Source organism: Sinocyclocheilus rhinocerous, unplaced genomic scaffold (genome assembly GCF_001515625.1).
Source record: "Sinocyclocheilus rhinocerous isolate Xijiao unplaced genomic scaffold, SAMN03320098_v1.1 scaffold3040, whole genome shotgun sequence".
NCBI lineage: Eukaryota > Metazoa > Chordata > Actinopteri > Cypriniformes > Cyprinidae > Sinocyclocheilus > Sinocyclocheilus rhinocerous.
In genome coordinates, this window is record NW_015656614.1 from 356440 (window position 1) to 372603 (window position 16164).

General features: G+C 38.1%; 2 protein-coding genes across 5 annotated transcripts in view; both read left to right on the plus strand.

Annotated features, from left to right (window-relative positions):
- The window catches only part of LOC107720523 (serine/threonine-protein phosphatase 6 regulatory subunit 3-like), a 15869-nt gene extending 5644 nt beyond the window's left edge, over window positions 1-10225 (plus strand). The window contains exons 2-26 of one of the 4 annotated variants that reach the window (XM_016528255.1): window positions 439-617; window positions 757-990; window positions 1139-1325; window positions 1400-1537; window positions 1759-1824; window positions 2296-2408; window positions 2538-2651; window positions 2731-2860; window positions 3210-3362; window positions 3888-4046; window positions 4146-4210; window positions 4558-4673; window positions 4751-4836; window positions 4936-5022; window positions 5272-5369; window positions 5728-5782; window positions 5881-6011; window positions 6094-6215; window positions 6316-6496; window positions 6968-7065; window positions 7146-7329; window positions 7649-7666; window positions 8509-8619; window positions 9029-9115; window positions 9209-10225. In XM_016528255.1, the coding sequence (XP_016383741.1) occupies window positions 764-990; window positions 1139-1325; window positions 1400-1537; window positions 1759-1824; window positions 2296-2408; window positions 2538-2651; window positions 2731-2860; window positions 3210-3362; window positions 3888-4046; window positions 4146-4210; window positions 4558-4673; window positions 4751-4836; window positions 4936-5022; window positions 5272-5369; window positions 5728-5782; window positions 5881-6011; window positions 6094-6215; window positions 6316-6496; window positions 6968-7065; window positions 7146-7329; window positions 7649-7666; window positions 8509-8619; window positions 9029-9115; window positions 9209-9260 (2778 nt within the window). In that variant the 5' untranslated portion in view covers window positions 439-617; window positions 757-763 and the 3' untranslated portion in view covers window positions 9261-10225. Of the gene's footprint in view, window positions 1-438; window positions 618-756; window positions 991-1138; window positions 1326-1399; window positions 1538-1758; window positions 1825-2295; window positions 2409-2537; window positions 2652-2730; window positions 2861-3209; window positions 3363-3887; window positions 4047-4145; window positions 4211-4557; window positions 4674-4750; window positions 4837-4935; window positions 5023-5271; window positions 5370-5727; window positions 5783-5880; window positions 6012-6093; window positions 6216-6315; window positions 6518-6967; window positions 7066-7145; window positions 7330-7648; window positions 7667-8508; window positions 8620-9028; window positions 9116-9208 lie in introns of all 4 variants that reach the window. The other 3 variants (XM_016528254.1, XM_016528256.1, XM_016528257.1) reach the window with 3 other exon arrangements.
- A 695-nt stretch (window positions 10226-10920) lies between these two features.
- Window positions 10921-16164, plus strand: part of LOC107720525 (uncharacterized) — a 17105-nt gene continuing 11861 nt past the window's right edge. Inside the window, exon 1 of the mRNA XM_016528258.1 lies at window positions 10921-11070. Coding sequence (XP_016383744.1) covers window positions 10924-11070 — 147 coding nt within the window. The 5' untranslated portion in view covers window positions 10921-10923. The remainder of the gene's footprint in view (window positions 11071-16164) is intronic.

The window sequence follows — 16164 nt, forward strand, 5'->3', positions numbered from 1 at the left end:
CTCTAGGTTTTCAAAAGCCCTTTAAAATTAAATATGTACACAGTTTGGATTAAATGAAAGTATAGTCAAATTTTTTAATTAGCATGTTTTTGTGTTTTGCTTTGGTACCAAAATTGGTACCGAGAACCGTGGATTTTCACTGGTATTGGTACCGAAAACTGAAATTTTGGTACCGTGACAACACTATCAGGCTCTATTCATAGAATTAGAATAGATTGAACATTTGGAAGTTGTTTCTTTATTTGAGTTGTTGTCTATTTGAGAACCATGTGTTTTGGAACATGTATTTGTTTTTAATGCCATGACTAATAATGACCGTTAGAGAGAGTAATCCTCAGAATCAGGCAGGTTTGGTCATATTGGTTGGGTTAGCGAAGAGATGTATTTGACTGTTCTTTACCAATGGCAAATATATGTTCTATCTGTTCTCTGTTGCAGGTGTGTGTTGAGTGTTTTTGCTGTGGCAGAGGACATTTCTGCTGCATGTGTCCTTTATTTAAGGGTCTGTCCAGTTTCTGCCACCTGTGGTGCCTGTAATGGGCCAGAAGTCCCAAAGAGCACAAGCATTATTTTATTTTTAATCAGAGTTTTTACCCTCTGGTCTCTGCTACACTCAGGTAAGCCTTTTCATAATTAGTCACATTATAGCTTCTTTACAGTCATGATGATAATACAAAACTCATAGATGAGCAAACCTAATTTTGTTTTCAGTTCATGCATCTGAAAACCGTCCCCTCCCATTTATTCATTCCTCAGCAGCACCATGTTTTGGAAGTTTGATCTGCACACGACATCCCACATCGACACACTCCTGGAAAAGGATGACGTTACACTGACAGAGGTGATGGATGAGGAGGATGTCTTACAGGAGTGCAAGGCTCAGAACCACAAGCTCGTGGACTTCCTGGTGAGGCCACAGTGCATGGAGGATCTCGTGGGCTACATCACTCAGGAGCCCAATGATGATGTGGAGGAGAAGATCAAATATAAGTAAGAATAACATTTGATGCTTGCTCGACAAAAACTTTTGTTCTAAAAATTGCTGTGCTAAGCTTCTTCATGACTGTTTGTTGACTTATGTTGGATGTCTTGTTTAAGGTCCGTTAAATGGAGGGGTTGCTTGTCTTTTTATTTAAAGGTATCCCAACATATCCTGTGAACTCCTGACCTCAGATGTTAGCCAGATCAATGACATGCTGGGTGAAGATGAAAATTTACTGATGAAACTCTACAGCTTCCTACAGAATGAGCCTCCCCTCAATCCGCTGCTGGCCAGTTTCTTCAGCAAGGTCCTGAGCATCCTCATTGGGAGGAAACCAGAGCAGGTATGTGATCAGACATACTGGTTCGTATTCATATGGATGCATAAAGGTGAACTAAATCTCCTTCCTGCATCTAGATCGTGGAGTTCCTCAGGAAGAGGGAAGACTTTGTGGATCTGATGATCAAGCACATCGGGACCTCTGCCATTATGGACCTCCTGCTCAGGATGCTCACCTGCATCGAGCCACAGCAGCTTAGACAAGATGTATTAAATGTGAGTTTTCATACTTACAAGAAAGGTTTTCATGATGTTGCGTCTCTGTTTTGTTGGGGTAAAAAGCAGTTTGGTTTTGTGCATGCACAATTTTTCGTTTTGTAGATATGGATGTTTTTCATTTGAATACAGCAGGAAATTCATCACGGATTAGTCATTTAATCCACTCACTGTCATCGTAATACCACCTCACAGTTTCCTCTTCATCTGTTCTTCTGCAGTGGCTAAATGAAGAGAAAGTTATACAGCGGCTGGTTGATATGGTGCAACCATCACAAGATGAGGATGTAAGTGAAGTCCAATAAAGAAATTTAATACATAAAAAAAAAAAATCATTTATTTTTCAAAGTTGCAGGGTAAAAAACATGCAATTGCAGCATGTTTCTTTATTTCCTTCAATTTTTACATTGTAAAATGAAATGGAAAAAAGTTTATTTGATTTTAAAAAATAAAATAAAATATATATTATAAATAATTATTTTAATTTGTTTATTGTTGTTCTTTTAAATATAATAAATTTATAAATGTTTAATTTTTGGCCCTTCATATTAAAAGATTTGGGCAACTCTGATCTAAATAAATTATAATAGTAATCTAGTCATTTCTGTTTTAATTTTTATTTATTTTTATGGTGAAATGTTGGGTTTGAAAATTTAAAAAAAAAATCTGCATGTCTGACCAGCCCTTATTGTTGACTTCTGATGACCCATCCCTACTTGCTAGCTTTGTAACAATAAATGCTTGTTCCCTCCACACAGAGACACTCAAACGCGTCCCAGTCGCTCTGTGAGATCATTCGGCTAAGCAGAGATCAAATGTTCCAGGTGCAGGGCTGCTCGGAGCCTGACCCTCTGCTGGCCACACTGGAGAAGTGAGTTTGTCCATGTCAATAAAATTCTTTCTAGTGACTTTAGAGAGCGGCATTTTTGAAGGGATTAAGATCTAGTTTCAGGCACGCTAATGCTGTAGTACTGAATGGACTGTTTGTCTGCCTATTCAGACAAGAGACTGTAGAGCAGTTGCTGTCAAACATCTTTGACAAAGAGAAGAACGATTCTGCCGTAGTCAGTGTGATCCAGATTCTTCTAACCCTATTTGAGACACGGAGACCAGCGTAAGTGCATTTTATTATTTATTCGGTCTTCTTGGGTCTTTGTTCATATCTGAATATCATCCTTGGTTTTTCCTTTCAGGTTTGAAGGCCATCTGGAGATTTGTCCCCCTGGAATGAACCATCCTTCATTCTCTGTCAATCAGAGTATCCTAGATGCCGTCAGACCCAGGTTGAAAGATTTTCACCAGCTTTTGCTCGAGCCCCCAAAGGTGAAAACATTGTGAATGTCTGTTGGCTAAACTTTGGCACTTTATATCAGCTGACCTCACTTAGACTGTAATCTCCAAATTCCTAATTACCTTTACCTTTGGACAACAACAACACTTTGTACCTGTACAAATATAACCTGGCAGAATCTTGCCCTTTTAAAGATAAGCTTGGCTTGCTCACACAGCCATATATGTTGGATTAATATTGTTTTTATAGTTGTTTGTAGTTGTTGTATGCTATTTAGTCGTATAGTTGGTGTTAGAGTTTTAGTATTTCTTGTAAGTCAAATCAACATCCAGGCTCATCTTTGCCGTTTCATTAATCTAATATTTTTTAACATTTTATTAGAAAACTGTCTTGAATACCACATGGGGAGTGTTGGATCCACCAGTGGGAAATACTCGTCTAAATGTGGTGCGACTAGTGACCAGCCTTCTTCAGACCAACACGCATATCATCAACCAGGAGCTCATTGCCCTCAACACATTGGGAGTCATACTAGTGAGTGATTGAGATGCAATTAAGAGATCTGGAATGTCTTTTGTGCTCACTGAGGCTATTTGATGACAAATAAAAAAATATCATTGTTAAATATTATTACAATTTAAAATATATTAAAATAGATAAGTTAGTTTAAAGTGTAATTTATTCTTGTGATGGCAAAGCTGAATTTTCAGCAACCAATACTCCAGTCTTCAGTGTCATTTTTTTGTAAAATTATAAATTCCTTTACTGTCTTTTTCAATCAATTTAATGCAATTTAATGTTTGCTGAAAAAAACTATTAATTTTCCAAAAACATCTCGCTGACACAAATTTTGAATGGCAATGTAGTCTGCTGCCATGAGTTATACTAACTATATAGATGTTTTTGTAATTAGTCACACTGAAACTTCAGAAGCTAATTACATTTTGGAACAAACCTATTGTCAAAAGATTTAGTTAAGAAAGGATGTTTTTATAATACAATCTGTGCTTGAATGCCATAAATGTTCTAAAATAAACAATTTGTCTCTTTTGTCTAAAGGACATGTACTTCAAATACTTATGGAATAATTTCCTACACACACAAGTAGAAATCTGTACGGCGATGATCTTAGCGTTGCCTTCAACCCAAAGTGAATCTCCTGAAATCAACAGAGAAAACGACCAAGAGCCCATAAGAGAAAACATCCTTATTAAACATGTGAGTTTATCATCCCTTCCACTCACTCGCTTTTTGAAACCCAAGCTGTTTGCTTCACAAATCAAAGTTTAATGTGTTCTTCTCTATTCTGACCCGCAGCTCTTTCAGAAGTGCCAGTTACTACAAAGAATTCTTGATGCCTGGGGATCAAATGAGAAGGAGCAGTGAGTAACTCATAAATCTGATCGGTTGCGTGTAGGCCTGTCGCAATAATCAATATATTGATTTATCGCGCAATATATGTACATGACCTCAATAATTTTTGGTGACGCAATATATCGCCCATTATATTTATATGATTATATATTCAGTGACATAAAATGGTCTTTAAAATTACAATAATATCGCTTATCGCAATTATTTCTGGGGCAATATATCGCACAACAAAAAGTTGTTATCGTGACAGGCCTACTTGCGTGTGAAGAAGAGGAACCATCCTGTATACACATCTGTGACACTGTGGTTGTGTCTGGAGAGGTCTTTACTAAATCCTTCATCTCTCTTTCCTCAGGGCCGAGGGTGGGCGGCGGAGAGGTTACATGGGTCACCTGACCAGAATAGCAAACTCTATAGTCCACAACAGCGACAAAGGCCCCAATGGGGCACAAATTCAGCAGCTCATCTCAGGTTAAATGCATATACTTTTTTTTATTTATTTCAGACTATTTTCAAAGCCATTTCCACTTACATTTGCTCACTTGCAGAGCTTCCAGAGGAGGATAGGGAACGATGGGAGGCATTTACTTCAGGACAGCTAGCAGATATAAACAAGAAAAACACTGTTGACTTAGTAAGTGGGCTCTGTTTTATTTTCTCGCTTCTGAAACTTTTGCTTTTGTTTTATAATGCTTATAAAAATATATTTGACACTTTCCCCCTCCATTCTCAGGTTAACACACACCACATACACACATCCAGCGATGATGAGGTAGATTTTAAAGACAGCGGGTTTCATCAGGACTCCTCCATACAGCAAGTAAGTCTGTGCCTGGATGAGCTCACAAAAGCTGCTATTAATTGTAATATCTTAATGCTTATGTTAATGGTGCTGCTAAATATACATGTTTTAATAAATCTATTCATGTTTAAACTGTTAATGCATTTATAATTGTTTTATTCCTGTAAGTGCTTTTTGATGCAAGACGCTTAACTGCTATCAGCTGTTTTGAAATGAAGCTTGTTTGTAGTGTATATATATCATTATCGTTGGTCCTGGGTTTGCCAGGCCTTTTCTGATTATCAGATGCAACAAATGACGTCCAATTTTATTGAGCAGTTTGGCTTCAATGACGAAGAGTTTGCCGATCAGGATGATGTCGGGGAGTAAGTACCTATCGTGCATGATGCTTTTCAGATTTACCGCCATTTTTGCTGCTAACAAATAAATTGGGAGGGTTTAGCGTTATGTGTGGGGGCTTTGGATGATTTTTTTTTTTAGGGTTATGTTGCTTTTCAATGAACTCACAAAGCCTGTTTTGGGGGGTTGTGTGTGTTAAATCATAGATCATACAGTGTAGATTACTTCTGATCACATAAATGTCTCTGTTCTGATTATCCATGTGTCCTGAATAGATTGGTGTGGTGTACATGGTGACCGTCAGTAATGCTGTGGGTGATGGGTGCTGCTCATTGTCTTAAGGGCTTAACTAAACTAAAATCTGTTCTTTTGTTAACCTTGCAGTATTCCCTTTGATAGAATATCAGACATCAATTTTTCCTTGAATACAAATGAAAGTGTAAGTATATGAGATATTTAATCAAATTAATGTGGATTATTAGCTGAATTTCTTGATAAGCTCATGATGTGTTTTCATTGTTCCTACTGTGCTTATAGGCGAACATGGCACTCTTTGAGGCCTGCTGTAAGGAAAAGATCCAGCAGTTTGAGGACGCCGGATCGGATGAGGAAGATATCTGGGATGAGAAGGACGTCACATTCGCACCGGAAGCTCAGAGACGTCCCAGGTATTGTAATCCTTGGAACTCATCGAAAAGGGTTTTTCATCATGCCAGTGTTTTGATTCTCCACGGCTTTCTTCCTATGCAGGAGCTCAGGAAGTACAGATAGCGAGGAGAGTACAGACTCTGAAGAGGAGGATGGGAAGCGAGACCCATTCGAATCCACCAACGCCACCTCTGACGACAGAATGGAAGTGGACTCTGGGGATGGTGAGAATAGAAATGATCAGCTGCCGTATCTATCGCCGTTTAGTCTTCAGCTGAAGGTCAAGGATCACACATCCTTGTTCTGTGTCTTGCTTCGTTTCAGGACCGGTATGGATGGCAAATTTTGATGACATGCCTATGGACACGGGCAGCTCCACGGCTCCCAGCGCACCTGTCTCAACCTCACCGGCTGCAGTGCCCGAACCTGCGGGCTGGAACTCTCCAAACACCGCTGCAGATGCAGAGAGGAGTTGGGCTGACTTCTCCAGCTTCACACCCGTCAGGTACATTCACATGATGCGCAAGTGCGTGTTTAAAATGCACTGATTGTGCTTAAACACAAAACCTGTACGGTCATGTAAACGGTCAAGTGTCCATATTTTTTTTTTGCATTATAAACATTGAAAAGTATTTGGGTATTTAACAGTCTTGTACATTGATTGTAAATGGCTTTCTTTTCTCCCCCCTCTCTCTCTCTCTCTCTCCATAAATAGAAAATATAGAATTAATTGTGTATAAGACAAACACACACACATTGCATTTATTTTAATAGGCTTGTTTTAAGTTCACTTAAAGTGTATTTTTCAAAATATTTTTATTAAATAAAAATTGTCACAAATTTTACTGTAATGTTAACTAGCTATATTTTCTCATTTAAAAATCTGTTTAATAGATGAATTAGTATCAGTAAAAGTAAAAATGTAAAAAGTAAAAGTGGAAAATTCATTAGATGTTAATTTTTCTCCTTTATTTAGCCCCAAGGATCCTTTGAGGAGCAATTCCCCTGTAGCCATGGAGACCAGCATAGAAACGGTGGACCCTCTGGGAGTCAACGCGCCCATGCAGCAAGAAAGTAAGAATAGACCCTCTTACTATTCCTTCTGTCTATTCGTCAACACGCAGTGCTTAGAATAAAACAATCATGTTGTTTAGACACAGAGGAGTGGCTTCCCAATGAGACCACCCCGACTTCCCCTAGAGGGAATGTAGGGGATGGCTTGGACCCCGAGGAAGAGCCTGCCAGTGACCGCATCACAGAAACGGTCACCAACGGCTCTATGAAGGAGACAGTCAGCCTTACTGTAGACGCCAAAACTGAAACTGCTGTTTTCAAGAGGTGAGTCCTGCAGGTTTCACACACAGTGCCTCGCATCACTTCCTCTTCTCCCCTTTTGAGACACAAGCTTCACTTCACTCTGCATGTAGACCTGATCTTTCCTTGTCACGTATCCTCCTCCTCTTCCTCCTGCACCTAGAGCCAGCCAGGCCCTGACCGCCCACCGTGTCTCTTTTTAACGGGGGCTGTTAAGATGCAGAGCTTTGTAACATCTGTTTTGTCTGTTTGAGAGCACAAAAAAAGAACAATCTGTCCTTCTTGAACTGCAACTCTTACAACATGAGCTTCCTCTCTCTCTTTGGCGTGTGTGTGGCTTCAGAGTGTTGAAATCGTATCGGTATGTACAGCCAATCGGGGCGTGTCTTGTTTAGTTTGGTTTTCCCCATGTCAGCCACTGCGTTTTGATTTGTAACCATGTTTTGTTTGTTTGTATGTTTGTTTGTTTTCTTTTAAACTGTAATGTATCCATCACCATTTGCATGTTAATATCAGATGTACTGGATGTTAACGGCATGTAATGCCCCATGGATCCTTAAATGTAGCTCATTCTGATCCCAAAAGTTTTAAGCCCATATGTTTCCCAGTCTTTCCAACACCGAAGGTGAAGATTTATGGATCCCTTCTCATCCTCTGCTGCGGTTTGGTCCCATGGCTCTTTCACAGGGCTAAATGACTTTAGTGCGAGCTGGCCCTTTTAAACCCGGGCTGTGTGAGAACTCTTAATTTGTGTAAATCAGTCTGATAAAGGAGGATGCATCTCTGTAGACCTTCCCTGGTCGAAAAATCCACCATGTTCTTCCTGGCATGAGACTTTAGAGGAGGTTATAATTAATTAAATGACTGTTTGGCCTGATGACACCCTAAAGGTAAAGATGGCTGGCATGTGATCACTTTGTAAAATTTACACCACCATTTCACACTCGCATACTAAACAAGCTCCTCGTCTAATAAACCAGTTGTTGTGTGGTTCATTCTCTCCCGTCTCTGTACGTCGTTATGCTCGCATCTTACTTGTCCACCAATCCCCATTTCAGAACATTTTCCGTTTTGCCCCATTGCTTTTAATGTGGTCCGTTCCATTCTGCATGTTTGTCCAGGGATTTAAAATGGGGGTTTTGTTCTTTAAAGGAGTGTCAATGAGCGCTCTTTAAAACGCTGTCCTCTCTGATCGTCCTGTAGCGAAGAAGAGAAACGATCTACCTCTGATGACGCATCTGCAAAGTTGTTTGTTGCAGAGAGTGGGGAAGTGGAGAAAAGCAGTTGTCCTCCTAGCAACTGTCAGAAACCAGGGTAAGAGTCTTTTATTTATTAAGTCAAAGTATTAATAAAATAAATCATTTTCTTTTAGTAGTGTTTAGGGAACAGATTTGTTATTGTTAACAGAAACTGATAAAAAAAAAAATGTGTTAATTGAAATATTAATTTGATTATTTTATCTATCAATAGTGTGCTGTTCTTTCAAAATAATTATATCTCATCTCAGCAGATGTTTGGGATTTTGAGGTTATTGCCAAAAGTACTAGCTCCCTCTTATTTCCTGAATCTTCTGGCAGTCTTGTTGATGGATGAATATATTTGTTTAAATATTTAAATTATATAGTACATATTTCATATGTATAATACTTTACTTAATTTCAGATATCATGCAGATATAATCTAAATACTGAAAATTCATCACCACTGTCATTTTTTTCTTCAGTCTAAAGCACTTAGAAGAGAAAGCAAAAGCCACTTGCAAAGCTCTAAATGGTCCTCTTGAGGATGCGGCTGCTATGGACGAAGCCAAGTGAGTTCTGTGCCCTCCACCTTTTCCCATTTCCTCTAGTTTTGTGTTGCATCCACCGGTGACATCAAGCCCCCCTCCCCTTTTCTCAACTAGATCAGAGCAGTGCACGGCCAACCCCGAGGCAGCAGTGAACGGTCCGGCATGATGAGAGTAGCGCTGTCAGTCAGCTCCTGCCACGAGCACACCCCTCCTCCAGGACCACCCGGAGAGGCCAGTGCCAGACTGGAGCCCCCCAGAAACCACCACCGCTGCTGCTGTCTCTTACTCCAGCACTGCACTGATGCCACCAGATCAGGACCAGCAATATTCATATTAGACAGTTGTACAGAAAATTTGAACTGTTGTGAAGAGAAACATACTCTGATTTTTTTTTGTTTTTTTTTGCATTCATTTATATACTATTGTTCTTATGAGGTGATTGTCTGACATCTTGCCACTTAAAAGTGAATAGTAATGTTGCTATAGGTAAAAATGATTATGAATAAAAAAATATTTTATAAAAGACAAATGTATACAGAAAGAGAGGATTGATAAAACCGAAATATACTGATTGGAACATTAATGTGTGACCAAAACATAAGCTGTCTTTTTGATAGGATTTTCCTCTTGCACACAAATCTGCTATCTAATTTCCAAGTAAAAGCAACAGCTACCACAGAAATCTTAAATTGGCAACTTATGTCGGCCTGTTTTATTTTTAAGTTTATTAGGGGACACTGATTTGAGATATTCAGAAATGAATATTTGTAAATGTTCCTTGTATCCTTTCAACATGAGAAAGATTTGGACAAAAGAAACACTTTTTGGTATAGTTTTTAACTTAATTTATTTTTAAAGAGATGGTTTGTTAGAGACTCGCCCCCTTGATGAAATTCAAATCTGGAGTGAATGCACAGATGGGTCTCCATTTGCATGTAGCTAGTAAGAGTGATTCTTACCTTCGGGCCTGCATTCAGTACAGCCTAACTTTTATAATTGTTGTCCTCTCCAAACAAGTCAACCTTTCTACCTGAAGAGTGATGGGAATGCAGCATATTCCTGGTAATGCTACAATGATCATGCATCGACTTTTTTCTTTTTGTAATAAAACGCTATCTGTGCCAGCAAGAAGGAAAAGGTTTTGTCTGTGAATCCAATATACATTTCTTAATGAGAATCGATCATGCTGGTGATCTGGCCAAGGCCTGACCTAAGCTACTTGAATCCAGGTCTGTTGTGGGCATCAGTATGGTGGAATGATAATCTGCTGTCTGCTCTTGTCTATCAGCTGGCTGACTCAGTTTCTATTTAGGCCTGATTTGTCAGGGAGGCTTCAAAATGGATAATTACAAAAGTCCTTTGCATTGTTTGCTGGGTGAAGAGACTAAACAGCATGACCATTTATGAACTTGAGTGTTTGCAGATCAGTGTACAGTGCATTTTTGCTTTGAAGCCAACAGGTGGCAGTAAAGTCATGGCAAAATAGTGCGAGTACTTGGAAAAGGGCTTTCAATTCTCCCAATTTCATAACTTTAGGATTTTTTAAGGTTGTACATAAGTTCTGTAAAATCGAGAACAGTCAGTAATATACCGAGTACTGGACATCATTATTTAAAACAACAGTCATTTTTAACTCACAGTTGATGTTCCAAACTCGCAAATATTTTAGATGAAATGTCCCTTAAAGCAGTGGTTCCCAACCCTGGTCCTGGAGGCACCCCAACACTGCACGTTTTGAATGTCTCCTTAACCAAACTCACCTGATTCAGGTCATCAGCTCATTAGTAGAGACTCCCAGACCTGAAATTGGTGTGTCAGAGAAAGGAGACATGCAAAATGTGCAGTGTTGGGGTGCCTCCAGGACCAGGGTTGGGAACCACTGCCTTAAAGAATCTGCTATGAAGGACTTTCACATCCCGTTTTGGCGCCTCAAATATTTCCCCTACGTCAGATTCAGGTTCGATGAAAACGGAGTGGTGAGAGATAGACTTACAGTCTTACACTGACACGCACTGTGTAGAAGTCTTGAGTAGTTTTCCATTTAAAACCGTTTCGACAGCTAAACAAGTATGGTGTGAAACAACATTGCAATCCATGAACGCACTGTCACTGAATCTCTCGCAGCCTCGTTCTCATTCCTGGCTGGCGCTATGAACATGAGGAATTTGTTATTTTCAGTGGTAGTAACAAACTGTCGGTAGCTACTACTGCTGACTAAACAAGGTTTTAGGTCGTGAATGATAAATCAGCACACGACATCACCTCCCATTACAATCCGTCGTTTACAGTGTTGATTATAATGGGTGCGATTTAGTTCCGATACTGCATTTTAGATCAGTCAAATCAGGTTTGTTGGTCTCATCTGGTCTGACTAGTTATGCTGTGAATTTGTCATTAGTTTTTCAGTTTTGCTCTCGGTCTCATCAGCTCATTACTTGAGGCACCATGAGCCAATGGAGCGAGTAGAGCCGTAGCCAGCTGTGAGGACACCGAGGTCCGGTGTAGTGCCGACATTTTTCATGTTCCAAAATAAAATGTGTTCTCTAAATGACTAATCTGCTGTTTAAAGCTCCTCGTATGAGTGTCTGCATGTATAATTAAGTTTAGACAGTTTGCAAGAATATTTAATGCCCGTGATACTATAAACAGGATATCACATTCGGTAAGGCAAAAACATCATAATATTATCTGTGAGAAACTTTATCAAAGCAATAGCATATGACACTAGTACAGAGATCTGTATAACAAGTAGTTACAGAATGAAAAATAATGCAATACAAAAAAATAATAATAATGCAAACGGCCATGAAGAAGTCTATGCTATTTAGTTGAGTAGGCCTACACTGTAAAAAATGACCGTGAATTTAACGGTAAAAGACTGTAAAAATGCTACAGTAAAAACCTGTTAAATGGTTAACGGTAAATTCCCCTACTATATACGGTGAAAAACTGTATTGGACATTACATGTATTGGACATAAATTTTACGGTAGTATACCGTTTTTGGAAGTGAAAAAAAACGTATAATTTACAGTGAATAACCGCAAATTGACATTCCCAGAATTCCCTGAATTGCATTTCAAATTTGATGTTTTTTTTTGTTGAAATAACTATGTTTCTTCTTAGTTTTTTCTTATCAGTTTTGTATATTAGGGTTGTGTGTTACACCTAATGTTGTTAAATTAATGTTTATTGCATTATTTCAGTTTCATGTGTGTTACCATGATGGTGTTTGGTGTTTGTGTGAATGACACTGTGCACATTCTATATATGTTATTATTTAAAAGCTGCTTGTGATGGGCTTTGGTTCATCATGTCATCATGTGACTTTCTCATCACCTCCTGCATTTGGTGGTTATCAGTGTATTACAAAAATACAAAACAGATTTCAGTACTTCAATAGGTTGGTATATTAACATTATATCAGTTAATGAAATTACGGTATTTAACTGTAAACCGTAAAACCTAATTACGTAAAATTTTACGGAATTTTTTTTACAGTGTGGGTCTGTAATTTGCCAGTTCATCTACTGTGCTGCTGTATTTTTTACAGGAATTCTCTGCGTTTTCCTGTAAAAACAACAGGCTTTTTTTTTACAGTGTATGGTAAAAAGGTTTACAATAACGTATTGCAAGTTATTTAATAAATGTAAGAAAAATAAGGAAAGAGGGCTAAGACAAAACTTAAATAAGGAACTGGATAAGGCGGAAAAAAGCATAGAGAACATAAAAGAAATAGAAGGTAGGCTGAAGGAAATGGAAGAGGAGAAGTATGAAGCTGCAAGATTAAGAAGCAAAGCAAAATATACAGTGGAGGGGGAGAAGTGCACAAAGTTTTCTTTGATCTAGAGAAAAGCAGAGGAAAAGCAGAAATGATTAAAGAAATAAGGGGCAAAAATGGGATAATAGTAGAAGAAAATGAGGACATTTTGAAAGAAATAAAATCATACTATGAGGACTTATTCTGTACAGAGGGGGTAAAAGAAGGAGAAAAAGTGGAATTACTGAAGCAAATAAAAGCAAGAGAAGGAGAAGTGGATAAAAAAGAGTGTGAGGATGAAGAAAGAGAAGAAGAAATAAAAAGAGCAATAAGTGGATTAAACAAAAGAAAAAGTCCGGGGATAGGTGGGTTGGGGAGTGAGTTTTACATTGTTTTTAAAGATTTTTTAACCAGTATCTTAAAAGAAGTATTTGATGAGATTTTTAGGAAAGGTGAGATGAACCAAAGGATGGGAATGGGATTAATGAAGCTGATATATAAAAGGAAAGGAGACAAAGTGGAGTTAAAGAATTATAGGCCTATAACAATGCTTAACACCGATCTGAAGATTTTATCAAAAGTTTTAGCTAACAGATTAAAAGAAGTGATGCCCAGTATAATCGAAACAAACCAAGCATACAGTATTAAAGGAAGAGACATTGCGGATACAACAATGAGCATAAAAGATACGATACGATATATTACTGAAAAGAAGAAAGATGGTTTTATAATCAGTTTGGACTTTGAGAAGGCTTTTGACAGGGTAGAGCATGATTTTTTATTCGGGGTTCTAAAGAGTTTTGGTTTTGGAGGGAATTTTATTAAATGGGTTAAGATTTTATATAAAGGTGCTTTAACGAGAGTAAAATGTAATGGGTTTTTAACAGAGTGTTTTAAATTAACGAGATCAATTAGACAGGGTTGCCCGTTGTCGGCACTTTTATATGCTTTAGTTGCAGAACCACTGGGATTAACGGTAAAACAGGAGGGGAGAATAAAAGGGATAGGCATAGAGGGAGGAGAGAATAAAATATTTCAATACGCTGATGATACTACGCTAATGCTTCAAGATCTGGCGAGTGTAGGGGAAGCAATGAAAATAGTACAAAACTTTTGCAGGGGATCAGGGGCTAAAGTGAATGAGGATAAAACGGTATACATGAGATTTGGGGGAACTGAGGTTTTAACTGGGCACTTTAATTTTAAGGAAATGAATGAAATAAAGATTTTAGGCGTTTTAATGGGGAAGGATGAAACGAAAGCAGAAGGAACTATGTGGGAGGAGATTTTAGGAGGGATCGAGAGAAGGTTGAATTTTTGGAGATTAATGTCCTTAACTTTGAAGGGGAGGGTTTTAATTGTGAATGTTTTAATGGTTTCTAAGTTATGGCATATTTTATATGTGGCATCAATGCCGTTGTGGACAGAAAAAAGGCTGAAAAAATGTTTTTTAGATTTTTTATGGGACGGGAAGCCGCCGAGAATAGCATATAACACTTTAATAGGAGCAGTGGGGAAGGAGGGACTAGGGCTAATGGATGTGGAGCAAAGAAAGAACAGTTTAAGAGTCAAAATGATAAGCAAATATCTGGACGAAGGAAACAAGGCGGCATGGAAAAGAACAATGGAATATTTTTTAAGTAAATGTGGTAATTTTAATCTGGGGGATAACGTTTTATGGATGAGAGTGAAAAAATTTATGACAGAGGGGTTGCCAGATTTTTATAAAGAATTGATGGGTGCGTGGGGGAAATTTTTAACGTGTGTGCATTTTAATACACAAGGAAGAGAGAACATTTTAAACCAGCCTTTATTTTTAAACACCGGCATTCTTTATGAAGGGAAAGAGGTCTTTTTTAGGAAATGGTGGGAGGTGGGAATCACAAGGGTAAGGGATGTTTTATATGAATTCAAAGAAGGATTTTTACCAGTACAGTACGTTGTTGACATGATGGAGGAGGCAAAGGAGGATTTTAACAGAGAGGAACTGATAAAGAAATATGACATAATTAAAAAGGCAATACCTGGAGAATGGATAAAGAGAGTGGAAAATATGGAAGAGGCCAAACAAGAGAAAGATGTGTATGTAAGACTGGGGGAAAAACTGAGTGCTTTTAAAGAATGTACTGTGAAAATGTTTTATTGTTTTTTTAGAGATGTGGTTTTTAAGAAACCGGTTGTAAACGAATACTGGCTACGGATTTTCAATGATGTAAAAGAAGAGAATATATGGGGGAACATAAATGGGAAAATTGTACAGACGAAACTGGAGAATTTGGAGTATTTTATCAGGAACAAAGCAGTGTTCACAGATGTGATTTTAAACAAAATTGGGATGGAGGAAAGTGCCACATGTAAAGTATGCCAGGATGCAGACGAAGGGTTTTTACACTTGTTTTTATATTGTAATGAGCTGAAAGATTTTAATGAGAGATGTAAAAGCATGATTTTAATTTTGAGAGGAGAAGAAAATGGGAACTTTGAGTGGGAAAAGGTGTTAATGTTAGGCATTAATGAGAAATGTAAAAATAAAAAGCTCATTAATTTACTTGTGATGTTGATGAAAAGTGCAGTATGGGAAAGAAGGGTGGTGGTAAAAAAGGAAAATGTTTTACTTGATGTGTGGAATGTGTTTAAGAGAAAAGTTGAGAAATATGTTGAATGCCTGTTTTATTTTTTTAAGTTTGAGGAAATTATGGATGTTTTTTATTGTGTTTTTACTCAGGAGGTCTTAAAGGTTTTAAATGACTTGGGGATTGAATTGTCATTTTTAAAAGATTAAACCATTTAATGACTCCTTTTTTAAATGTTTGTAAGTAAGATGTCTGTAAACTCTTAATTTTAGGAGTTTTATGTCAAAGAAATCATCTTATGTATTTTAATATTTTAAATAATTGATATGTATGTTTCAATTGATAAATTTCTTTAATAAAAAAAGAAAAAAAAAAGAAAAAAAAGTATGCGCCCGATCTCGTTTGATCTCGGAAGCTAAGCAGGTTCAGGCCTGGTTAGTACTTGGATGGGAGACCGCCTGGGAATACCAGGTGCTGTAAGCTTTACCGTTTTCTTCACTAAGCAGGGTCGGGCCTGGTTAGTACTTGGATGGGAGACCGCCTGGGAATACCAGGTGCTGTAAGCTTTAGCGTTTTCTTCACTAAGCAGGGTCGGGCCTGGTTAGTACTTGGATGGGAGACCGCCTGGGAATACCAGGTGCTGTAAGCTTTAGCGTTTTCTTCACTACTTATCTAATACACTGGCCTATAGAGTGTATGATCTTTAAATAGCCCACTCTTTGGGGCAATCCCCGCTTA